General features: G+C 32.2%; 4 protein-coding genes across 4 annotated transcripts; 1 reads left to right on the top strand and 3 right to left on the bottom strand.

Annotated features, from left to right (window-relative positions):
• Nucleotides 1-2,531: 2,531 nt before the first annotated feature.
• LOC122581534 (ferredoxin, root R-B1-like) lies at nt 2,532-4,882 on the bottom strand. The gene is made up of 2 exons (XM_043753763.1): nt 4,689-4,882; nt 2,532-3,204 (listed from the first exon to the last, which is right to left on the bottom strand). Exon 2 carries the CDS (start codon nt 3,196-3,198, stop codon nt 2,722-2,724), a length of 477 nt encoding a protein of 158 aa, XP_043609698.1. The 5' UTR covers nt 3,199-3,204; nt 4,689-4,882; the 3' UTR covers nt 2,532-2,721.
• Nucleotides 4,883-9,142: 4,260 nt separating this feature from the next.
• On the bottom strand, nt 9,143-11,739 carry LOC122581285 (60S ribosomal protein L10a-1). Its single transcript, XM_043753486.1, has 6 exons — nt 11,660-11,739; nt 11,447-11,485; nt 10,656-10,875; nt 9,836-10,001; nt 9,526-9,731; nt 9,143-9,354 (listed from the first exon to the last, which is right to left on the bottom strand). Exons 2-6 carry the CDS (start codon nt 11,449-11,451, stop codon nt 9,301-9,303), a joined length of 651 nt encoding a protein of 216 aa, XP_043609421.1. The 5' UTR covers nt 11,452-11,485; nt 11,660-11,739; the 3' UTR covers nt 9,143-9,300.
• Nucleotides 11,740-15,853: 4,114 nt separating this feature from the next.
• LOC122582050 (cytochrome b-c1 complex subunit 9, mitochondrial-like) lies at nt 15,854-18,767 on the top strand. The gene is made up of 3 exons (XM_043754398.1): nt 15,854-16,105; nt 17,435-17,482; nt 18,485-18,767. Exons 1-3 carry the CDS (start codon nt 15,983-15,985, stop codon nt 18,533-18,535), a joined length of 222 nt encoding a protein of 73 aa, XP_043610333.1. The 5' UTR covers nt 15,854-15,982; the 3' UTR covers nt 18,536-18,767.
• A 922-nt stretch (nt 18,768-19,689) lies between these two features.
• Nucleotides 19,690-24,687, bottom strand: LOC122582289 (transmembrane 9 superfamily member 5-like). The gene is made up of 7 exons (XM_043754659.1): nt 24,408-24,687; nt 23,688-23,728; nt 22,590-23,178; nt 22,371-22,502; nt 21,776-21,932; nt 20,762-21,246; nt 19,690-20,133 (listed from the first exon to the last, which is right to left on the bottom strand). Exons 1-7 carry the CDS (start codon nt 24,569-24,571, stop codon nt 19,917-19,919), a joined length of 1,785 nt encoding a protein of 594 aa, XP_043610594.1. The 5' UTR covers nt 24,572-24,687; the 3' UTR covers nt 19,690-19,916.
• Between the last annotated feature and the right edge of the window lie 1,354 nt (nt 24,688-26,041).

Raw genomic sequence — 26,041 nt, 5'->3', positions numbered from 1 at the left:
ATGGTGACTCATATATAGTCGGATACAATTTGTTTTGGATCATTCTTTGTTCTACATACATCATACATGGATTTTGAGAAATTAATTATTTGATGGCATTAAAAGACTAGGTGGATTGAGCTTTTAAGATATGGTGTGAATTTAATGGAAATATCGATTGGGCAAGTTGAATTGAAGGATAGTTGCGGAATCAAAAGTGAAACAAAATTAATGCAGTGAGATCTTTTTACTTCATTATCTCAATCAACAACAATTTGTTTTTTTCCTAGGAATTTGAGTTTAGGCAGCACGAAAGATAATTGTTATTGGATTGAGATCTCGAAACTCAACTATTCGTAAACTGTTTATCATGTAGTGCACAATTGTGAAAAATTTAATGAAAATATATGTTACAGTTATCATATCTTATACTTGAAGTTTTGGACAAAACTTTCAAGTTGAGCATAACCAAAAAAAAAACAAAATTTTAATTGATAAATTTTGAGAAATGATTACACAAGATAAAATACAAACAATTAGAGAATAATGAGCATGGTACCCGCGCAATGGGGCGGCGAGTCGGCGATGACGGTGGTGGCGGCATCTATTGGTGTAGGTAAAAGTATTTGATTTAAAGGGGTTAATAGAGATATTTTCTAATATAATTGACTAATGGTGTAATTTAATATTAAGGGTTGATGGTGATTTAATTCATTAAGTGTATTTTGGTCAACTCGCATGTCCCATTTATGTAAACTTTCAACATAGGGGTTATAATTTTTATATAATAGTATAGAAGTATAGATATAGATACCCAACACGTGACAAGTAATTAATGGTTTCACAAAATAATCCATCTATATGTCCCCTGCCTACCCTAAATTGCACTAAAAGGGTCCAACTTATTTCTATATTATCGTGACTGCAAACAAATACACAGGTTAGTGAGTACCGGACTAATATTTTCTTCGATTTTGTTGGTCCAAATTATCATCATCAAGCCCACTTTATAAATTGTCATCTTCTAGACACTAAAATTAAGGAGGATGCATATAAACTCAAGGTGTATTTACATATATTGATTAAAGCTCATAATATCATGCACGTGAAATGAAAAAATTAACATAATTCATAACGAGTTAAACCAGTCAAACTATGTCAAATGTTGTCGTAGATAAGAATAAAAAGTAAAAAATCACATAAACACAATGTGTTACAGACCACATTGCAGTCATACTTGGCACTTGCTGACTTGCCCACCGATAGACACCATCTCGAAAGCTATGCCCGTTACCTCTACTCAGTCTTGTGGGTTGATTCATTTTTTCTTTTTCTTTTGGAGGAAAACTTTAGCATGTCACCATAATCTGTGGTTCAAAATGGGGTTCACATCTGTACCTTTTTGGTTGACGGATCATTTCGAATACTGTTAGACTAAAGTCCATTTGATGGTTAGTGCTTGTTAACCTAGAATAAAATGGGCTTGAGCTTGTGTATCATTTACATGTATGTTTGATTTAGTTATTGGGTTGAGTATCATATAAATATGAAAAAATGGATAGGGTATCACAATCCATTAATATGAATAGCATACTGGCAAAGCTGCAAAAGGAAACTAGTTATAAAAAAATGCAGAGAGAAACATAGAAATTCATACAATTTCTTCAACACAAAGCACTTCATCTTTATTTAACCCAATTCAGTTCAACCCATTAATAGGAACATCATAATTCATAACTACAATATTGAATTGTTATGTTTATAGAAATAGTCTTTTCCGAAAAGAATAAGTAGATAGCTCAGATCAAGAGAACTGAGGTTACTTGACTGACTTCATACAACACAAAATATGGAAAGGAAAGCGGGTAGGAGGTCATGAGAAGTGAGGGTAGCCGAAAGAATGGGAAGCAACAAGATGGACCACCGAGGCGATGGATTCTTTTGTGTTTATGAAAGCAAATAGATAGCTCAGATCAGGAGAAACCCTTATTCAATGGGTTTTTCAAACAAATATTCATATACCAAACACAGACAATCATTCATAATCTTGAGTCAACATTCACAAACCTTCAATCCAAACAAATACTTGTATAGCTGCAAGTAACAGCCTGTACTATATGATATAAATATATAATAGTACTTGATTTTTGTTGTAGACTTCCAAAGCTACTTAATGCATTAATATCTAAGGCCTAAGGGTAGAGACTCGAGCCAACTTACTTCAGCATGCTCATAAAACTTGCACGTTTTGACTTGAATCCATTGTAACTAATTACTAAGCCCAGTCAACTCGCTTGTACTGTCAATTCTATTCTAAACTAAAGTTGAGAAAGACCCTAAATTACAAGCAACAAAGAGTCTTCCCACTGAATACTTAAGTCCACTGAATCCGATTTGACCAAAATCAACCACCACACTATGTACAAGTTTACAAACAAATACAGCACAGAAACTAGTGCAAGAATGAGGGCCGGTCTAACCAGTGCCACCATGGTCTAGCCAATTAAGTCTCTACGGTCGTCATGTTCTAGATTTATATCAATATGACAGGATTTAGGCAGATTTAAAATTTATCTTGATATAAAAATCAGTTCACAATATTTGGTTTACTTATTGCCACCAAGAGAAACTAGCATTTCCGCAACAGAAAAAGGTTTACTTCTAGACAACAAAGTTTCAAAACTTGACAAATGGTTTGAAGTAAAAATAAACAAAGATAGATATGATTGAAAGATATCAAACTCAGTAAAGATCGCCTTCTTTGTGGGTGTGGATGACACAATCAGAAGTTGGGTAAGAAATGCAAGTCAGCAAGTAACCCTCCTTCATTTGGTTTTCATCAAGAAATGACCCATCTGATTGGTCCACTGCACCGTTAGCCACCTTTCCAGCACAAGTCGAGCAGGCACCGGCCCTGCAAGAATATGGCAGCTCAATTCCAGCACTCTCAGCCGAGTCAAGAATGTAACAATCATCAGGTGCATCAAATTCGTTCTCTTCGCCATCAGGCCCCACGAGCTTAACCTTGTATGTAGCCATGCAAGTTGTCCTGAATGAAGAGCCGGACTTCAAGCCAAAAGCTTTTGAGACACTCTTCAACGTCGGAAGGTTAGATGGACACCTTAGAAAAGAACTGACCATGGTTTGTGGTGAGCTTCTGGCCACAGTTTGGGGTGAGCTTCTGACCATGGTTTGGGTGGGAAGCATGATGGACGACATGATGATCTGCATAAAAATGAACTAGAATTAATTAAGCATGATATGGAGACATAATTAGAAAATTATGAATTATATATCTAAAACTCAACAAGAAGTGCTATCTGATTTGTTTAATATAATGTACGTTATTTTAAATCAAAAGGCAATAATGTTTTTATTTTTATCAACTAAAGAGACTTCTCGGTATCGAGAAAGAAGCAGCTCGAGGACAGAAAACTATAATAACCCAAAGGCCCAAACGAAAAGATGTACCAATAAAAAAAACATGTTGCTCAAGGTTTCAAGATTCGTGAACTGGCGGATGTGTGTTTTCATAGTGATTATGTGAGTTGTAAGATCAGATTATCAGATGTTTGACCATTTGGCAAGTTTTGCTTATTTATGTAATCAACAGACGGGTTGGCCAAAAAACCACTCCTTTGAAATAAGGACAACTACACTGTGAAATGGGTAAATTCATTTTTCTCTTGGATAACCAATTCATTGCAGCTAATGAAATTCACCCACAAGGATGACGATAATGCTCAAGTCAAAGGTAGTTATGCTTTCTTCAAAAAAGGTTAAAATATGCTATGTCTTTAACTTGGGATTAAGCATGTAATTATGGTGAAACAAGTAAAGCACCTTGAACATCAAAGTTATAAACCATGAAATCCATTTAATCATAAGCCCACTATTAGACCACATATATAATGGTAGTGTAGATTCAACTTTGGAATAAGCAAGCATTATAATCTTGAACAGATTCTTTCTTCGAAATCAAAAGTTTATAAAGCAGAAGATTAAAAAAAGAAACAAGCCCAGAATGCAGTTCCATATACATATATATGAATATCGCACACAAACTTTACAGCTGAAAACGACCGACATATATATATAATTCGCCGTTAAGGGTGTTTAAAAATTACTTCTCTGCTATTAGAAAACATGACTGCTTTTTCAAAAATGCATTTTCTCGCTAGAAAGACGAATATAATGACTTATAGCATGTACATCCAATGTTTTATAACAAAAGTACATACATATATGTAAATAAAATGTCCTCCAAAATAAAATTTAAAAAGTAGACAAAAGCATCAAAATCATAAAAAAGGTAGTAGGCCTTCAAAAATAACTTCACATAAAAATTCCTCTGGCCAATATATATATATACACACACACATATATGTAAGACATCTCAAATTGAAGATATATATATATATATAAATATAGTTTTCAAAGTTCCAACTACATATTCTCATAAGTCAATAACTCACAACTACACACATAATTCCAAAAACAAAAACATAGGTGTAGCAGATCTAACCTTAAAAGACAAATATTTCAATCTCATAACAAACAATAACATACTAAAGATTTTACCATAAAGTTCATACGCATATACAATTAATAATATAAATCGTTAATAATCATATCAGCTATGAAGATCAAAGATAAAAACAATATCATGTAGAAAGTAAATTAAAGAGGTGTTGAAGAAAGAAACTTACAGAAAGATATATAGAGATAGAAATCTGTATGTACTTATAGTAGTGAATGAAGCGGAGAAAACGAGGGTCAAGTGAAATGAATAAAAGAGAGTTTATTTATTTATAGAAGAAGAAAAAGAGCAAAAGAGAAAGAGAAGGGGGGTGGGTGTTGGTTGGTGTATAGAAGTGGTGGCGTTTGGAATCTGTAGAAAGACACAAGCGTGTTTAACTAAAATTATACCCCTTAACCTCAAGACAAAAACACACACACAACATTTAAACTCAACTCAATTCAAGTAGTCAATGTTAGTAGTAGTGGACTAGTGGTTTTATAAAGTCATTAGGTTAAAGCCCAATGGCAAAAGGCAGTCTTTGTGTGAAAAACTTGGATTCACAGAGTTTACCTTTACTAATTGTTGTGTATTCAGGCAGATTAATAAAAAAAAAATTTTCTACTAGATATTGAAAGTGAGAGGCTCTTGATTAACACAACATAGTCTAGACCTTCATTAAGATATTCGATCTGTATGTTTCATAAAAAATAATGGTTTTATAAAAATGTTGAATAATGAATGTATTTTTATGTCTTGTAAAATTTAGAATTCATACATAATATGAACAACATTACATATAAGGTGATATTTAATTATACTTATTAGTCATTTAGATATATATTTAAGAACTAGTTATAATATAACAAACACGAGTATTAAAGTAAATCTATATTCTTATTTGAATTTCAAGGTTGTTACTTTAAATTTTAGTGTATAAAATCGATTCTTTTATTTTTACAGTTATTGTGAGTAATAATAATGATTTTGAAATTTTTTTAAGAGAGTAGTGTGAAAAATAAGTTATAAGACAAAGGTAATACTACTTGTGTTGGGTAATGCATGCGTTTTTAGTGTGATATTGTGTCATGAAAAATGAAAAGAAAAATTATGAGAAAAGATGATCAGTAGTGAGATTGTTGTTAAGTTTTATGACATTATTTTTTAGGTATTTTTGACACTTATGAGGTTATGAGAAATCGTATTTATGATTTTTATAAGTTTAAGCTTATTATTATCATCCTTTTGCTTTAAAAAGTTTATAGAAAACATAAACTTTGAATTTATTATCTACCTAAATTACTTTAAAAAGTAGTCTAATAAGCTTCTAAAAAAGTTGTATTCAATGAACCACTTAATTCAACATTTAAATTTACAATTTACATGTTTGTTTTTTAAACTATTATATATACGGTATAATTCAACCTCAAACTATTTTTCATATACATTTATGTTAACAAAAATTTTGATTATTTTCTTATATGTTTGTTTTAAATTACGATTATTAACTTTACCGATAAAATCTACCAACAACCAGCTTTAACTACAAACTAGTCTTGTTAAAAATACACATATTATAGGTAGATGAATGGCTAAAACCTAAAATAATTTAAACAGAAATTATGATAAAAAGAAGAAAGAAATAAAACAAACACATTGATCGCGAGTAAGCAACATTCATTCAAGATTCAATGGTCTCTCACAATAAACTTGTGACTGCGATTGGATGCGTACTAGGTAATCCTTTGTTATAAGCTCCTTTTTTCAACATTCTCATACTTGTACTAATTATTATATTTATATATACATACATGTGATGTGATTTCGATTGGACCTATACAAGCTAAATTTTTTTTTCTAATAATACTCTTTTAAATAATAAAAAAAGTTTAATCGATATAGAACAAATAACATACTTTCGTACTTAAAATACTTAGTTTTTTTTAAGCAACAAATTGGATAACCAACGGGTCACTGATTCACCTGTTCATCTTTATTCCCCGAGTGCAAAAGACAAAGACCGTCCACACGAGGAAACTTACTACAGGTGACCAAACATAAAAACTCAATTTTATTTGTGTCATATTTAGATATTAAAAAGATAATTCAGTAATACTCGTGTAAGTTTTAAACATGGCTTATGTAAACTTTTAGAGTTAAATTTTAATATCTACTGGTAATTTTTTAGATGAAGAAAGCCATTTGAATTACAAGTCAAAAATGTATTTGGAGTTTGGACTTTGAGTAGATCCAAAAGTCCAAATTTGAGAGCGTTTAGAGCAAAAAAAAAAAAAAAGGTCTTCGATAGTTTATACAAATAATTAGGCGGCTCTTTCCCATGACCAATAGCTAGCCTATGTCTTTAGCCAATTAGTTACCTTAATGTCATGGCAATCCTGTTCAATCTATGTTTTTTTGGACATTACGATTTTGGAACCCCACCTCAATCGGAAGATTTTATGTTATATGTATTAATGTATATGTTCTTTTATGGTAATTTATCCTAATTCTGAACTACACGAATATCTATGATGTAACTTAAGATTTCCAAAAAAACTTTTCAATAATCCAACCTTACAACCTTACAAATGTGAAGAATGAGACTCGAATCCGAGTGAATCCTCTTAAGGTTAAAGAGTTTATCAATAAATTACCAACTTTATTGGCTTTTATATGTATATGTATTTGTGAAAGGCCTGTTTATTTTGTTAATCAACAAAAACTAAATTTATTAAGTACTAAATGGATAAATAATATATAAATAGATTAAGTAATAAATAAATAACTGTTTTTTTTTTGTTTGTTTAATATGGTGGAAGTGATGTAATATGATACTTACTTTTTAACTTAATAAAAGCTTGTGTATGTATAAAGTGTTTTTTAAGTTTTTAGTTAAATTTAGATAAATATTTAAGAAATAATTTGTGTAATTTTAAAATTATAAAGAGATGGAGTCTTGCATTCAGAGATATCTTGCGTTGATGGAAGCCTATAACTGGTGAAATAATAAAAGTTGGTGTGACGTTAAGATAACAGCTCGGTCTGCATTCTATAACAATACCTAAGGAAATACAACCGTGTGTACCATTGAACTTTTTGATGTAACAATACAAAGATAGACCTGAATGATTTAAGACAACTTATTTTGATCTAACAATACTTTGATGTGTGTCTCACAAGTCACAACACATATGATTAGCAAGATCTCTCTTTTTTTTTTTTTAGATTACAGTAGAGTTTACATATGCTTAATTAATACTTGATTATGAACATTACAAATCTCTTTCTTAAAAGATGAATATAACACCAAATAGAGCTTTTTTTAACTGCTTGGAATATTATAATTTCTAGTGTTTCTTTTTTAAACTTCTTACACCAAATAAGAGAACCTTTTGGCCATATATACGTGTGTGTCAACCTTTGTGTACTGAAATTAACTCGGCAGTGTGTTATTAAATTAAGATGTAATGCGATATCATTATCATTACCATTTTGCCAATAAAATAAAAAGATATACACAAGATTCAATTTAGTCAAAAGAGAGTGGTGCATACTAAGCATTTGATTCAAAGAAGAGCTACCAAAGGACAGACTATTTTTGTGACTAAATAACATTATTGCGAGACCAGTCCATAATAAGAACCAGACAAGCTTCCTCATTTAAAACGCAAACATAATTCTGACCACATGGGTGAACCAGAATCAAAAAACAAAACCGCTCGCCCATTGTCATTGATATTTGAGAGTAGCCCATATCTTTGAAGGCGAAATGCAAGCGATTGCCTTGGTTCTTCAGTTATTATCACAGCCTTGTAAAGTTAGAAAGATTAATAGACATTTCAACAGAAAACCATAAGCATAGGCTGATAGGCAAGCTATTAAGTGTGGGGATTTGAATGAAACATACAATCAAATGGATTGGAAGGACAAGGACTTGAAACCGGAAGGATTTGTACTTAGTTAAGTGTTTCGTCACCAACGGGCAGAAAAGTCTTCGGTATGAATACGTTAAGAGACTTGTGACTCGATTGTCGATTTAAAATTAACCCCATTTAAACGGGTCTTTTATATGTAAATGGTAACTTCACGTAGAAACATCAACAAACATTTTGGTTTTTACCCATTTGTTGATTGTGGTGTCTAAGATTTGGTGGAATAATTCAAAAGGTCCATTTCCATTTCACCAGCATTCCAACTCAAAAACACGAGGCCTTCAATAAAAAGACCTGCATCACTTTGGCCAAAAGACCCACTCACAATTTAGTAGTTTTCCTGGTTGATCACAAGACATGGACCAAAATGTAAAGCAAAAATCATGTAATTTGGCTGTGTTTAATTAGTGATGTTTTAAATAAAGTTTGTTTTGATATAGTCCTACGTTTTTAGTGTAGTTTGGTTTGCAGAAGACAAAATCTGTAAATTTATAAACAAATACCATGAACACCAAACGAGACAGTCAGTTCTCTTCTATATAATCCCTATTTTGCATACATACTGACCATTACCATATCATATCTAATCACTCCGTATAGGTCAAAATGAAGCCTTAAAACACTGGGTAGATAAATTTGTTTCTCTATTCCAACTGAATTGCTTTAAGATACCTGATGTGTAAAAGACATAATTAAAGATGATAGCTCAAAATCCATGAAACATAAAATTCATAGCAGCATCTAACAAAATAAAAAAAACAAACATCCGATAAGTAAAATACGACACTACCCATTATGGGGAAATCCTTCCAATAACTAACAACGGCACCTGTCTCAAACATAACAAGCTTTAAAAAGCAACGAAAACACCTAAAAGATGCGTACGGGCTTTCCCATTGTTGTCTTCAAGTACAAACACCTTACCTGCAATGCATACATATATAAACATTGTCAAGCCTTTTAAAATGTATACAATTGGACATTTTGTTGAAAATAAAATCAAAAGTGTTCAACTTATATAGTGTATCTTCTGGCAAATAATAGATTAGTGTATGAGTGTATTCAGATAAGTTGTAATCTAAAAAGAGATCTTACATTCTGCCAGTTCTTTTTCAACAACGAAACAAGGAAATTGACACTCATTTGCACATTTTGAAAGATTTGCTTCTCCTCCATGCTGCAGTTTCCAACGGCAACCCCCATACACAACACCTTCTTCAATTGAAACTTGACAGTAGCCTTGGTTTCATTGACCTTGGCCTCAAGAGATTCCTGGTGACTAACAAGTGTAGGGAACTTTCCTGCAATCGCATATGCATATTCATCAAGAATATACTAGAAAACATGGATATAACATTGAAAAAGTAGGCGAATCAATGGACTTTGCTTCGACGGATACACCTACCTGCCTTGTTCAAACCAGGTCCCAACAAACGGGGAATCTGCTTGATAACAGACTCGGAGGCCAAAAAAGCCTGGTGTTTCTTGGCAAGCTTCTTCACTAGTTTTTTGTTCTTGTTGAGTTTCTTAAGTGATTCGACATCCATGTACTCCAAACCAATCTTTTGTGCCTATGGATATCAAAGAAATCTTAGCATATAAAAAGCTCCACAGAGATGAACTTTAAGACAACTATAGACTAAAATTTAAATTAAATCTCACAACCTCGAATGTTCTACTAAACCATAGTATTGAGAAATTGAGTACAACCTACTACTACTACCAGTCTACCACTCTTAAAATACGATGGGTTCTCAAAAGGAACTAACATCCGTGATCTCAAGTAACTTAATTTCTTAGAATAATTACGAATGAAGCTTTGGCAATGAAAGGTATATCATGCCTGGATAATTTATAGCTAACTAGAATGATAATCTCCTGAAAGAGATATATAGAAAGGGTATGAAAGTCAACCGATAAAAGTTTCCTAAGAAGAAAGATTGATACTCAAGCTAAAGCCAGATTAAGTGACAGATACTATGAAATGAGATATATCGAACAGGTTATGTTGGCCAAGAAAGTCGATCACTTTCAAAAATGACTTATGAATGTAATCGAGTTATGATTCCTAAATTTGAATATCCTCCATCAATTGAAATAAAAGGCTATTTAATCAAATCCTGAACAAAACATTAGCTAGCAAATTGTAAATGAAAAATACACAAACCTGTTAAGGCATGTCACATATTATGACTTTTATCAACAAAGAAAAAAAAAAGATATACCTCTTCCACATGCTGGGCATCTCCAAGCATGCAAACTTTCAACTTAGGACGAGGAATGTGAGGCAACTTCACGGTACCACTAAAACGCTTGTCCTTTTGTGGGTCGTAGTTCTTGAGTCCAATCTGGAGCTCAATGGTCTCAGTAAAGTTACGCTTCTTTTCCTTAGCTTCAGTGGTAATCTGAGTGATTGCCTCTCTAAGAGCTTCACTCTGAAGCTTACTGTCAAATTAAACATTCATATGTCAAAAAATAGCACAAAAATCCAACAAAACCGTCCATGACAAAAATGTTAATATTCCTTTCCAAAAATTACACTGAGAAACAAATAAACAAGTTATCAATCTCATAATCAAACAGTCAACTTAAGATCTTTATAACGAAGCAAGGCACGAGTAAACTAATACATTAATTAAATAAAACAACAGATCATCATACATTCATGTATTCGGAATAAACTTCCACGTCGACAACATTAACTCACTTTGTTATCAATAAAAACATATACATTCCTATAAAATCTTGTTTAGACAACAAAAACTAATACATATGTAAAAGATTTATTAAAAACCAAAACAGAAATGCATATAAATCAGATATAAGAAATTAACAAAAAAGATAAATGGAAAACAAGATCCAGATTTTTAATTTATATGCTTTTGATATATCACAAAAACTATAATAAATACAACATATACACATGAAAACAACACAAAACTGCTATTTATAATATCAACAAAATCAATCAAATAGTATAAAAAAATCAAAAAGTAAAAAAGTATATAAAATATACCTCATGATTAATAAGTATTTGTAGCTTTAAACTTCAGTTCTGCATAGACAGACAAAAAATAAAGTAGCAGAATATAAATTAGCAATAAGAAAATGATATATGGTTATATTTAATTAAATGTAAGGAACAACAATAATAAAAGAATTAAATTATATGTAGATCGGATTTTTAAGAAATAAAATTGAGAAAAAAAAAAAAGAGAGAAAAGTTTACCAGCAGGCAGGCAGCAATGGAATGGGAATGAAGTTGGAGAAGAAGATTGCGGCCGTCTTATCCAACTCAATGAATAAGAAAGTAGGACTCTTAAACCCTAATTGGGCCTCAGATAGTTGGGCCTAGTTCTTAGAATCACTTTTATTTGAATTTCATTTTTATAAGCAAGGAAAGAATTACTGACCCTTCTTTAACAATACCTCGAATAGCCCGAACTCCCGAAGTCGTTCGTCGGTAGTGTGTTCCTTTGCTTTCACAATTGGAACTTGAAATCTCCAAATGTCAATAAAAAAAGAAAAAAAAAAAAAAAGAAAGGTCTCCAAATATTTTTATCTTTAGGAAATAGCATGGTATCCGCACAATGCAGTGACGGTGAGGGTGGGGGCAATGACGGTTTAACGGTGTCGGTGACGGGTGGAGATGACATCGACTAATGGTGTCGAGTAGTATAAGTTGATGTAATAGATGATAGTGAAAATATTTTAGAAGATAAAGACTTAGAGTGTAAATTAGCAAGATAAGAGTTTAGATTGTAAATTAATTCATTAAGAGGAAATTTGGTAATCTTTAATAACCATTTCTATAGAGGGTGTTTATAAAGGGTAATTTAGTACTTTTGCATCTAACTAGTTTCTAATACTTTTCAAAAATAGGGGGTTGATAATTATTATAAAGGAGTATAGATATAGATAGTCTCTTTTATCACTATGCTACCACACTTGCTTTCATAATTTTGACGGGTATAAACTAATATATTTATATATATGTATATATATATCCGAACCAAAATAAATCATAATGCTAAAGGTTAATTTTGCAAAAAATAAAATTTCTTTTGGGAGATTAAAATGGTGATGATGATTGTGATGTTAAAGGTGGCGGTGAAACGAAGACATTGTAGATATTTTAGGACGACTCGACGAGAATATTATAGGTGATATTAGAGAAAGAAAGTTCTCATATTTACCCATTTTATTATAAGTTTAATAGAGACTATTTTACATAATTAAACCCCCATTTTACAAGACTTCATTATATTTATGTTTAAAAAACTAGACGAATACCCGGGCAATGCGACAGTGTAGGTAGCGGCGTGTCGGTGGTGGCGTTGGCGACTTGTAGTGGCAACGGCGTCGAGTAAGATAGATAATTAATGTAAATTAATTCATGTGATTAAACGAGTTAATGAAGGTAATTTAGTAGATAAAAGAGGTATACTATCAATATTTTAAGAGATTAAGAGATCCAAAAAATAGAATACCTAGTTTGTATTATAAAGGAGTATAGATATAAATATAGAAGTATAAATAACTTTAAAAACAAGGTAAATATGAAATTGTTAGGATTCCTAATAAACTCTATTACAAGAAAACACGCTTGTTAGAACTAAGGATTCCTAACTAACATTTGCATTCGCGTATTGGGCACTAATATATTTTTTTAGCAAAATGATTTATCATTTTAAAATTTTAGTCTAATAATCTTTATAATATAATAAGTTTTGATATGTATAACCCACTTATTGTTTTTATTTTCATATCCCTTCTTGATTTTTTCATGTAACTTGATCTTATAGTTAGAATAATAATTAAGTTTATTAATTAAAAGAATCTATCATTATTTTTTTTTAAACTTTTAATTAAATCGGGTAATCATTCAAATTCATAATGAATTATACCTAGCCAAGTGTGATCTATACATCGTAAGCTATTCTCTTTTATAAAATAAATTACTATTTTCATTTTCGAATTTTTATTTTTAAAAAATCAAAAATATTCTTAAGTTTCAACACATTAACTCAAACACAAAATTTACTCAATATATCATTAAAATATTTTTCACCCATATTTATCTAAACTATGTCCCTTATTTATTCATTAATTTAAATTTTTCACTGAATATTTCTATAATACTCTTAATGAAATTATTTACAACATACAATACAATCTTTAACCGATAATAAAATAATTATAATTTATATCAATTACTTTTATATTAATAACTACTGTGACATCCATAATTAAGGTATTAAATTTTAATTAATTTATTTATGTAAAAACTTGAAATAAAAGTCTTTTTGTTAGTTATATTGATGATAAGTTGGAGGGTTAGTTTTGCCAAATAGCAGGAGGTAGTATATGTTAGTAAACAATCTCGAAGCTGTATATTCTTATGTATTAGGGACCGTAGAGTAGTAGATTGGTTGAGCTTTCAAACGATGAGTTAACAATCAGCTAGCTTAGTTGTTCCATAATGATCGACTTTTGTTGTTGAGTCGGGTTAAATTAGTCATGTTAATATGAAAAACATATACTGTTAGATCGTAACACGGCGTCGCTTTATATACCGTTGAACTATCTTTTTATAATCATGTGGAGTATTAGTCAGGTCGATTGATATATATGTTCTTATCAATGAAACGCGATTTTGTTTATAACTAAATACCGATGCTTATTTTGATCATAATCTATTGTGTGTGTATATATATATGTATGTAAGTTTGATGGATACAGAATGTTTAAGTCTTTAAATTAAGGAAGATTTATCTGCAGCAAATTTTGAGTCTTGTAGTTTAGCAATGGCTTCATGATCTGTAAACTTACGCATGGTAGTAGTAGTGGTAAGAGAGATGGAACTTCATACTAGTTTTTTTTGTTTTATAAAATATAAAAGAGAAGTTTGTAGTTTGTATGTAGCAAATTTCATAAATTACCACGTGTACTTCTTTTAGACTAGATTTTAATTATGAGCTAGCTTGTTTTAATAAAATGGTTAAATTAAGATACTGTTAGAGCCAACATATACGTTTGCGTCAAGCGTTTTTGCAAGTTATTATATTTATATTTTATGTAAAGTAGTAGTGGATTTATTTGTGCATTTAAGAGTTGAGTCAGTTTAATTCACTAGTCACAAATTTTAGTTAACTCACAAACGGTGTATGTTAATTTTTATATATGATGTTCATGACAGTTCAGTCTAATGCAAATAGATTTTTGTTTTTCTTTTAAACGTGAGTTTTTAGGGGTAGTAAATGGTTAACTTGTTTGAGATGCTCAATCAATCAGTTAAGGTTGCTATATAGAAGTTAGTTGTAGTTGATAAAAGTTAGTAAGGAGTTATGTTATAATTTGTAGGAGTTTTATAGAGAAGACAGGAAAGCTAGGCAAGCATCGTCAGGTGAGTTCATCAGATTTTTTCAAACTGGGACATGCATAGCTAGTTTTGAAAAGTGCAGTTATCATGCTTTTGTTTTGATTTACAGTAGTCATGCATGCATAGATTATATTTCTTATGAACTGGCAGTTTATTTAGCAGTTTATTATCTGGTACCATGATATTTGGCAGTTTATTATCTGGTACCATGATATTTAGCAGTTTATTATTTGTTTATGATGATATATATTCTTTTGCATGCTAGCCAGTTTATTGCAGGTATTTACAGTATTTCAAAATGGCATGATATTTTTGAATAAAGTATGTTATTATATTTAAACTGTGAGCTCATCAACACTAGCTGACCCAGTAGCATGTATTTCAGGGAAAGATATTACAACAAGCTCTAAAGGAAAGGCAGTTTAGCAGATGACCAAGACTTTATTTTACTTTAAATAATTTTAGTTTTGGTTGATTTATTTTAGACTATTTTTTTTTAGATGTTTGTGACATTTTAAGAATTGTAAGACTTCTGCACTTAAGTTTGAATTTTGTTATGAGCATTAAGATTTTTTTTTGAAGTTTTGCTAGTAGTCATGAGCCTTAGAATTTAGGCTGTGACAACTACCTCCTTACCACCATCCGTTGTTACTGCGTGGATACTCCGTAGTTGAAATGGAAACTAGGTCGCGTTTGGTTCACAGAATCTGATGGAATTGGAATTGAATTTCATTCCTTAGTGCGTTTGGTTGACAAAAAAGAGGGAATCTCATTCCATAGGAATGTAAACATTCCATCATTTGATGGAATCTCCATTCCTTGGGGATGGAGGAAGGAATTTCATTCTTTTTATCACTTGAATTTTTAAAAAATTAAAAAACATTCCATCAAATTTCAATCCTTCAAATTCTATTCCTTCACAAAAACATTATGTGAATCAAACGCGTCCTAAAAGTAAAAATTTGTTTAATTCACAAATACTTGGCAACCCGACCCAAATTTGTGTTTAGTAGTAGTTTGATCACAGAAATACGAATGAGAAGAGCAATTTTGACTAGATAAAAAACTAGTCTTCTAAACCACCACCACCACCAAATAGAAACATACTTCTTACGAGAACACCATTTTCCGTCCAGAAGCAAAAGTCCGTCGTCAATCATCATCATCATCATGAATCCGGCAGCAGCTCCTCGCAGAAGCGGCGGAGTATTCGAAGGACTATACAAAGTCCTTATGCGCCGTAACTCCGTCTACGTCACTTTCGTCATCGCCGGTGCTTTCATCGGTGAACGTGTTAGTCCCCCCTCCCCTCTCTCTCCCCTGCCTTAACGTATTATATATATATATATATAACTAATTCTTTAGTACAAAAAAAAAATATTCATATTATTTATATATATTAACAATTGAATGAATTCTAGATCTGATTTTTGCTAGCCTGCTCATTGTTCATTTCCAGATCTGTTACATAATTACTGTATTCTATATATGCAGATATATTAAAACGATTAGATTTTTATTTCATTTCTAATATTATTGTTATTGTTATGTTAGAGTCTTGTGTTTAGATATATTACATTTTTGGGGAATTTGTTTGGCAGATACTATTTAAGTTTGCAGCGGAAACGAATAGTGTTTTGTTGATGTTTTTACTAGGAGAAACAACCTAGGGCGCCTTTGGTTGTAGAAAATGTTTTCCAGTTTTTCATTTTTAATTTTCTAGAAAATAAAAGGGGTTTTTGTTTTCTAGAAAACAAATAAAAATTTTGATAACGCGTTCTAATTAGAAAACTAGAAAACATGTTAGAGTTGTGAGGGGAGGGGGTGGAATGAATTGGAAAATGAAAATGGAAAATAGAAAACAAGAAAAAGGTGTTTTCAAGTTTTCTATGGAAAATTAGAAAACCTTGTATTTTGTTTTCTTAGAAAACATTCTTAGAAATCTATGATTAGAACGCGTTTTCTGTTTTCCATGTTTTCTTGGAAAACAAAAATGGAAAACACGGGGTGTTTTCTATAACCAAACGCCCCCCTAAGTTTCGTTTATCTAATGTTTGTTTGTTATAGTGTTAACGTATTTCGTTCCGCATTGCGAAAGTATATATAGACAAATTTGGGATTTGCGATCTCAGTTAAGATTAGTCCAGGATCACGGGATCCCTTTTATCAGATGGAAGGGGTTGTGGCACAACATGTACTTTTTAAGTGATAAGTAATTGTCCCAGGGATCGTATATCTATTCCCAAGAAGACGGGTTGGGAACAGATCGCTTCTTCCAAAGCACGACCCGGACCCATTATTCCAAGTTTTAGTGCACCGATACATCATTTAATTTGGTATTGGGTGGAAAATCAGCCTTTTGGAAATTTTAGAAAAAACTGAGTCGGGCAAATAGAAATATATTGACTGGGCTTTTATAATTGTCCCTCCTGACCCCCGCTTTCCCTATTAGACTATTTGGCTTGTTGATTTAGTTCCTTTGCTAGAGTGGACAAGGGGAAGTTTCTTCTTTTTTTTTTAAATTTTTTGTTTTTTTATAATGCCACTATTGAGTTATAAGCTGTTTGTGGTTAGCTAAATTCTTGTTTATTGTGATCGACTGATGGAGTTGTGTTGTTTCAGGCTGTTGATTATGGAGTTCATAAACTATGGGAGAACAACAATATTGGGGTAACTTTTAACCACCTATATTTCGATGTTTTTTGTGTGCTTTCTATTGTTTATGTGCTGGATGGTGGTTGGTCAATTGAATATACTCACCACCAAAAACTTGGTCAATTGAATATACTCACCACCAGAACTCATATACGTTTGTAGATATAAGTAGATAAAATGGATCTAAGACGTAGCGGTAGTGTGACTCAAATGCATATAGATAGTACATGTTAGTAATTTATACTTACTCAGTGGATTAACTTTACCGATGATATTTCATGTGAGTCGGATATCCTTAGGTAGTTATTAGTTAAACATCTAGTTTTAGATTTGGGTGCCCAGGAACACCTAGAGTGACTATGGACTTTTGGACTCTTTAAGACCTGCAATGTGTTTCTTGTTTTCCTTTGCTCTTGGATTCAGTTACGAGTAGGTTAAGAGAATAGTATTGTTTGCAGTGATGAGTGATGTGTATTTACAATTTTACACAAAACATTTTTAAGAACAAGATGCTAATGGAAAACTACTTGCACGGATTATTCTTAACCTAGATTGCATGTTTTCATTAATTTCTTATAGACAAATCCACTATCTCAATAATTGAAACATTATGCTACGACTCTAGTCACTTGGGTTCTTGGATTTTGGAGTTTTTAGACTAGCGTGAGGAAACATAGAACTAGAAATAGCAGATACCCATGCATACATGGAATATATCTGTAAATATATATTTCTATGTACGTTTGTATATTGTATAACACATAAGTGAAACTGTTTCATCAAACGTCAGCTTTGACTAGATGGTTATAAAGTTACAGACTTACACTTCACATCAAGTCTTGTTATGCATATGTTTGATCAATGTAATAATTTCTATAGTTTTAAGAAGGAACAGCAAAAAAAGGACATTAATTCATATAGAGAATTTAGATAGGTTTATATTGTAGCTTGGTTAGTGTGTTATTCCAGCTATACATTTAAAATAACTTATTCTAAGATATTTCCATTGTTGTGCAGAAGCGATACGAGGACATTTCGGTTCTGGGACAGAGACCAACTGATGAATGAATTGGATGTGCTTGGATCACCTGCTGTGTTTGTTTTGTTAACTTCCATTGATATCAGAAGGGGGAAACCTTATGAATCTTTTTAAAATATTACTTAGATTCAACAACTTTGCATAAAAGTTTCTTTTGGGTATGTTGTGAGATTCACATTCTTGCATTTTCTGAATAATTTTTGGCCATGGTTGTATTTTATATCAAACAAAAACCCAATACAAAAGTCGGGGTACATGATCTGTGCGTGTTACAGTCTGAAGGTTGAATCTAATTTTCATGTGCAAAAACAAATAATCACTTTCTTTACCAAAAAAAAAAAAAAACAAAAACATATAACTCCTAATCTCCTATGCTGTTTAGAAGGTCCCCAATGGTTCGTTCTTTCGCTCGTTCGACTCACAGGGACGAGTCCACACCGTTGGGTGGGACTTGTTCCCCTCTCGTCCGCCTCATTCGTCCGGGTGCTTCGTTCCTGCAGGGATGAACGTTTACCTTTTTTTTTTTTTTTTTTTTTTGAATGCAACGGTATCATTTTAAGACTAGTCTTTGGTGGATGATTCCATTGGGTGCATTTTAGGGGAATTAGTCCTTGAGTGTTTTTTTGTTGATGTGGCGCTGACAGAGACTAGTCTTTGGTAGATGAGTCCCTTCCACTGGGGAGCCTCTTAGTGTTGACCCTCAACCTGTATATGTGAAACCTGGTACTTTGGTTGCATAATATTGTCAATTGGTCAAATTTAGAAAAAAAAAGAAGCATATGATTGGATGTGCTTTACAAGTAACCATGGATCATTCGAAACAGTTTCTACAAATTATAAAAACTTCATTTCTTAATACTGATGATATTAGTGTAGACAAGCATGTCTTGCTATGCTAATTTTGATCATCTTAAAACTTAACAACTTACCTACTCTGATTGCAATTCATGATCATCTCGAAACTTAACCAATTACTTACTTAGATTGCAATCCGTAAAACACGTGCACCATACTCAAGGTGATTTGAATACCATTAGAATTGTTTCACCCACCACGTCACTTTACATCTCTTGTCTGCATTGCATCTGTGGTGTAATTTTGGTGATGCAGATAGGCATGCAACAGAAGTAACATAGTAATTTTTTTATAGCAAATAGTAGCAACTTGATTGAAGAGGAAGTCATTCTGAAACGAGAACCTACTCGTATATAACTATAAAAGATTTACATCAATGAAATGATGAAACAGCCTACAGGGAAACATAAATCAACCCAAACCTCAGGCCACTTGCATACACATCAAATTTAATGCGTATCTTTTACAAAATTTCAAGGGATAATAAAAAATCCCACCAGTTCATATGGTTAATATAAGGAGTTAAGGACGTTATTTTGGGACAATGGCGAAAGTTCATTCACTTTTCACAGCGTTGTATATATGTTGCATGAAGATCCATGATGAACGGAAACTTATTGTGGCAAGCATCAGGAAGAATGCATAGCAAAATAGAAAGTTGTAGCAGAAAAAGAATGCCGACTGCATGAACCCATTCATATTTGACCTTGAAAAATAGTAGATACAATACAAGAACATAAAGATAGCCACTGAACCCCCACGCCAAACAGATCTGTTTTAAGAAGCCAAATGATCAATATTGGTTAATGCAAATTTTAACCAGTTACAGAATGTAGACATCGACAAAAGTATTTTGGATTTTACTTGCTTTTCGAAATTACAATGAATAACTTAAGGTAGACCAGACCAGTAGAGGCATGCGATAAAGACAGTTATAACTTCTAATTCCATACAAACTTTATGAAGTTTCGAGAAAATGATTGCAGACACATTCAAATTTGTAAAAGGTTCAAGGCTTCAAGCAGTCAAATTTTGGCATTATACACTACAATTTATATCAATATTTGCCAAAATTAACTCTTTGATTTGGAAAGGAGGTAGTAGTTAGCAAGTGTTGCGGTCTTGTGGAATTCTCTTATATGCAACAAACCTGCTTTACTATCCAAGGGATGCATGTGTGTAACTCGGAATCACAATTTTCTATGTTTTGAATATGAAAACTTACAGTTTGAGTTTTGAGGTAAGAAATACAGAGTTTCAACTTAAAACTTGTGTCAATTCTTAAAACTTCTAAATTTAGTATCACTAGGGGAATGTTTATTCTCACATCTGTCCCATGACACCAGTAATGGTTTGAAAAGGTGTAAGCCACAAAAGTTAAAGTCAGATCGATAACATACCTCCACCACCATTGATGATCTTCAACTGTCAGCTGGATGTAAGTCAAACCAACACTTAAAAGCGAGGTAAGTATGACAAGAAGGACAAAGGTCAAAAACAAAATACTTGGTGTAGTGAAGATTTTATAGCTCCATATTGTTGCATACACATTATGCAACTCAAGAACAATTGCACTAAATGGTAAAAGACCCGAGATTAACATTTGGCCAGGAGTCCTTCCGTACCAATTCAACCAAGGAATCTCCCTTGGAGATATTTTTGTAGCCGTAGGTGCTTGAAACTTTGACCTAAAACGAAACCCCATTATCCCGCCAAATGCAAGCAGTGGAATTGCAATTAAAGTATACGCAAGTAATATCACCACTATGGTGCCAAAAGGAAATGCTGTAGTAGACCCAAATGATATGGAAACTGTATTAAGAAGCAGCATGATAGCAGAAAGTGGTCCAATGTATATAATCCCGGATAAAAGAACACATTTTTCCTGCGGAAGTTATAATATATATAGCATCAATCAAGTATGTAAACATTATAAATATCATCGAATCCATATGATTCAAGAAACTATTATATGTTATGAAAAAGCAAGGATGCAACAGTAGAGACAATAAATGAAATTCCGGGTGATGGTTTACATTAAATGAGTCAATTAAGTAATTTAAAAACTCTTATTTAACAGGAAACAGGGAAAAAGAGTCAAAAAGGTTGAACGAAGCTCAAAGGATACCTTTGATGCATATAACTTTCTAAAACGTGTTATTAGAAAAACTCTAGAATTGTTCAAATACTATATTTTGTAAAGAGAAGTTTGGCACTCTAATCATTCATGAAAGCATTAAATTTTGGTAGTAAAATTTTGGCCCAAATCCATGTTGACTGACCCAACCTGCCCATATTGCTGCCTCTACTTTTGAGTTAAGGGGAAACACAAAGGTCATTCTTTTTAACTCTGTGGGTTCAAAAGCTACTACTTCCTGGATTCAGATATTTTTTGTAGTAGGAAAAGAATTTACCCATCCAGTCTCGGAAAACTGACCGAAAAATGAAGCAGCACTGTATCCAGCCACCGGGGCAGTAAGAATGAAAAACAAAACTATAGAAGTCGATATAGTTCCCCGGCTGTAAGGATATATGATCCCAAAAAATGCCAAAACAAATAACAAGCAAATGCTGTAAAAAAGAGAGAAGGTGTTTGTGAGTAAAGTTCAAATGTAAAGTGCAGTACTATTGGTGGCAAAATGGGTGGGTTGCACGAGTTGGCTAAATGGCAAAACAGGTAAATGTTGGAATGGGTAGGATTGACTTGAACCGAAACACTAGTCAAAAGTTTAATATAGATAATTAGTGTGTCAAATATGATTACAAAACTATTGTTTCAATAATAATAATAATCAAGTTATTTTAATAAATGAATTAGTAGGTTTAAGGATTAAGAGTTCACACCGGGAGACATTAAACACATTCGATTCTTTTCCATTTATACTGAATTCTTTTTTGCCGGTTAACCCGTCAAAATTTTTCCCCCTATTGACCCATTTGTAAGCAATGAGTTGACATGGGCATCTTTATTGTAATCGAACTGCATAATTAAACTTAAAAGCTAGTTACATGGTCAATAGTTGTGTGCCAGTGCCTAAAACAGCACAAAACAATGCCATTCGTGGAGGACATCTGAATACATCACCATGAACATACTTCCAACCCACTTCCTTATCTTGTTCTTCATCTACACTAGAATATCTGCAATTGGAATCAAAGACATTGAATATGTAAATGGGTTTACAAGTTTGATTTCACTATTAGGAAGCAGTAGAACTAACATATTACCTTTTCAAATCATTCTTTAGATGACGCATAAAAAGCATTATAAGCAGCCCTGTTAGGAGCACGATGATGACCACACTATTAATGAAAGAAAACCAATGCATATGTCGTTGTGTAGGCAACAATGAAGCTCTCGAATACTTGTTCATTCTGTTCTTGTACTCGCTTGAAGTTGCATTCCAGTATATAGAATATGTGAACGTAATATCTACTTCAGTTTTGTCACTGATATCCACAACATAATTTGGGTCACTAAAAGCACGTATTTCAATGATTTGGTCACTGTTGTAAAGAGCATCAAACTGAACGTGTTTGAACAAGATATATGTGGGTCCCAACCCATCACCTGTAAAGCTCTCATCTTCCACTTTTCCAATAAATCCCCATAATGGAAGCTCATCGTAATACATCTGGAAGTAATAATCATTATCAATAGCATTTTTTAATTTCGTTATGTCGTCTCGCGTAAGCTTCTTATCACAAAGAACTTGGTCAACTTTATTTTTGCGGAACTTCAAGTTGTATAAGGTATTGGTCATCCTATCTCCATTAAAAACCTCCCCTAAAGTTTCCTTCTTTGGGATCACTTGATCTGCAAAATATTTAAAGAAAATATGGATCTAAGAAGGGTTATAAATTATAATATATAAAAGGCAGAAAACTTGCAGGGTTTTTGCAGTGTAAAAAACAAATAAGCAGAAACTGTTATTTGTCATCTCATGAGTCCATGACGGCGTGAAAACGTATATAAAATGGTGGTACATACAAAGGTCAGAAATCTTAAATTCACCGCTAATTAAAGAAAATGGCACAATTACTTGATCTTGTAGGTTTGTTATGTTTTCTGTTTAGAACAATGAGCATTGTTATCCTTTTCATTTACGCCTCTATTTTCCACCTTTTTGTAAACTTTTTTAGTGCTAGGTGAATTTTCTTAATCGTAATAACTTAAGGCTAAGTAGAAAGGTTTTGGACAAACTAAAACAATAAATACCATTTTTTTTTTTTTTTTTGACAAACTAAAACAATAAATGCAAGAGATATCAAGAAAACAGTATTCGTAGTTCATCTGCCTAATTTACTATGAGCCAAAATGCTAACCTGGATGGCAGAATGGCAAATCATAGTATTGATACGTTTCACTGCAAGGTATCAAAAGAACAATCTTAAAAAGTAACTTGATGAAAAAGCCTAACCAATTTGAATACAATAATGCTTGCAGGATTATGGTTTTCTTACGGAAAAGACAAAAGTACAATAATGAAAAATGAAATGGAACAAACAGATGGACCTTAAATCTGAGAACCAACTATCATGAAATGAACAATGTAAATCATCCTAATCTAGCTTAAGATTCAAAATTCCACATAGGGGCATCTTAATAATAATTTTCCAACATATATCTTCCTCTAACCATATGCTAACCCAGATTCCCCCTAAAAAAATTCAATCCTTTTGTTTTTAAATCACTTATTGACACCGATTTCGTTTACTTTACTATTTCCCCATGAAGTTCCTGGTCTAACACTTTACATATACTTAAATGTCATTCACTTTTTCTACACAAAATTACACAAATCTTGAAGCTTAAAACTTAAAAAGACTCAATCAAAACTCAAACTAATAAAAAGTGAAGACCTTTTATAACTAATTACCCCAAGTTCCTACATAATATCAAAAAGTTCAATCCTTTTCAAACTAAAAACAATACCCAATCCAGCAATTCACTAAAAACAGTAATTTATTAACATGGCATTTCTCCTAATCAAAATTTTATATTAAAACACAAACACAGACACACACAGATTACTGATTACTAACCTGGGATTGTTTAAGGGACCAATAATGTTGACAAATAAAGGGACATCATCTCCTACATTGTATCTATGATCAAATGATGAAGCTATAATTGGGGAAACCAATATTTCTAGGGTTGTTAATACTACCAAGAACATATGAATAAAGGTGGTGTTTTTTTGAGTCATTCTATCTGATTTTGGATGCAAAGCAATGATATTTGAAAGGGAAAATTATTGGGACTTCATTAAAAAAATTTGAGCAAAATGTTTAAGTAATTTACATGCTTTCTCAAATGGTCAACTAGTTCTTCAAATCTGTTGGATCATAGTCAATTTAGAAGATAGTCATATTAGAGTAAACTTTTTTTGTTTTGTTTTTCTATTTCTATTTTTAACAATAGCCCCATGGTATTTGATATTATATCAAAATGGTTCTTAGAAAAGGCATATATGGAAAAAGAGAGAAAAGTTTCATTTTGTTCAATTTTCTATTAATGCCTTACTAGAAAATTTTGGATCCCGCGTTGCAGTGTCTCAATTCCTTTGTTGAAACGGTTTGTTATTTTAATATATATGCCGTGAATTTTCGACAGTTTAATTAGAAATAATTTTGTCATTAATATGTTTGTTTAAAAGTATGCAAGAAACCAAAACGTAAACCGTAGTAGAAACTTGAACGGGATGTGATATGACAAAAATATCAATATATTAATTCAGATACTAAGTGGATGCGATATAACAAAATGCAAGTAGTGGTACGGGGTGTATCACAATAAGGTTGAATGACAAATAAAAAGTGTGAAAAAAACAAAAGAAGTAACCCGTAATAAAAAATCCGAAAAGGAAAAACAAAACTAAAAAATAAAAAGACGTGACAAAATCCGAACAAGATGCAATGTGACAAAATCCAAACTATAAGAAACGTGCGATGTGTCACTTTATAACCGGTGCTACGTGTCAAGTTTTAATAAGCATGGAACTTATTGATAACCATGCAAAAAAAAAACCGAAAGAAAAAACTCCAAACGGGATCCGTAATGTCAGAATCTAAATAGTGATACGGGGTATATGATGAACTAATAAAAGAGATCATATAAGCAAAAAAAAAAAGGTATCAAAAAACCAAGAAAAACCGAAAGATAAATAACCTTAAAGAAAATAGAAATAACAAAGGAAAAATAAAATGTTGAATAAAAGTTTCCAATATATTATTTGAGAACACAAAAGCCAAAAAAACTATGATGAACACCAAGAAAAAACCTCAAACGGGATCCAAAATGGTAAAATCTAAATAGTGATGTGGGGTATACGATGAGCCAATAGAAAGAAAACACAAAAGCAAAAAAACTATGTAATAAACCAACAAAAACCAAAAGAAAAATAACCTTAACGGGATCCGATATGGCAAAATTCGAAAAAACGCGGGGTATAAGTGGACCAATAGAAAGAAAACACAAAAGCAAAAAAAACTATGTAGGAAACCAAGAAAAACCGAACAAAAAATAACCTTAACGGAATCCGATATGGCAAAATCTAGGAAAAAACGCGGTTACGGGTGGACCAATAGAACAACGCCACGTGGCACATGACACTGTTCATTGGCCTCGCCTTTAATGAGATTACAATTTGTTAGCGATTGACTATCTATGCCTCTAT

Source organism: Erigeron canadensis, chromosome 9 (genome assembly GCF_010389155.1).
Source record: "Erigeron canadensis isolate Cc75 chromosome 9, C_canadensis_v1, whole genome shotgun sequence".
Taxonomy (NCBI): Eukaryota; Viridiplantae; Streptophyta; class Magnoliopsida; order Asterales; family Asteraceae; genus Erigeron; species Erigeron canadensis.
This window is presented reverse-complemented; position numbering and strand designations above follow the sequence as displayed.

Coding starts and splice junctions, on each gene's coding strand:
- LOC122581285 (XM_043753486.1), bottom strand. Junction 10,002..10,655: donor ATGCCCAGCATGTGGAAGAG/GTATATCTTTTT, acceptor TGATATCCATAG/GCACAAAAGATTGGTTTGGA. Junction 9,732..9,835: donor ACCTGGTTTGAACAAGGCAG/GTAGGTGTATCC, acceptor ATGCGATTGCAG/GAAAGTTCCCTACACTTGTT.
- LOC122582289 (XM_043754659.1), bottom strand. CDS start 24,571: ATGACTCAAAAAAACACCACCTTTATTCATATGTTCTTGGTAGTATTA. Junction 23,179..23,687: donor TTTGCCATTCTGCCATCCAG/GTTAGCATTTTG, acceptor AATATTTTGCAG/ATCAAGTGATCCCAAAGAAG. Junction 20,134..20,761: donor GATCATCAATGGTGGTGGAG/GTATGTTATCGA, acceptor TTCTTAAAACAG/ATCTGTTTGGCGTGGGGGTT.
- LOC122581534 (XM_043753763.1), bottom strand. CDS start 3,198: ATGTCGTCCATCATGCTTCCCACCCAAACCATGGTCAGAAGCTCACCC.
- LOC122582050 (XM_043754398.1), top strand. CDS start 15,983: ATGAATCCGGCAGCAGCTCCTCGCAGAAGCGGCGGAGTATTCGAAGGA. Junction 16,106..17,434: donor GTGCTTTCATCGGTGAACGT/GTTAGTCCCCCC, acceptor GTGTTGTTTCAG/GCTGTTGATTATGGAGTTCA. Junction 17,483..18,484: donor GGGAGAACAACAATATTGGG/GTAACTTTTAAC, acceptor ATTGTTGTGCAG/AAGCGATACGAGGACATTTC.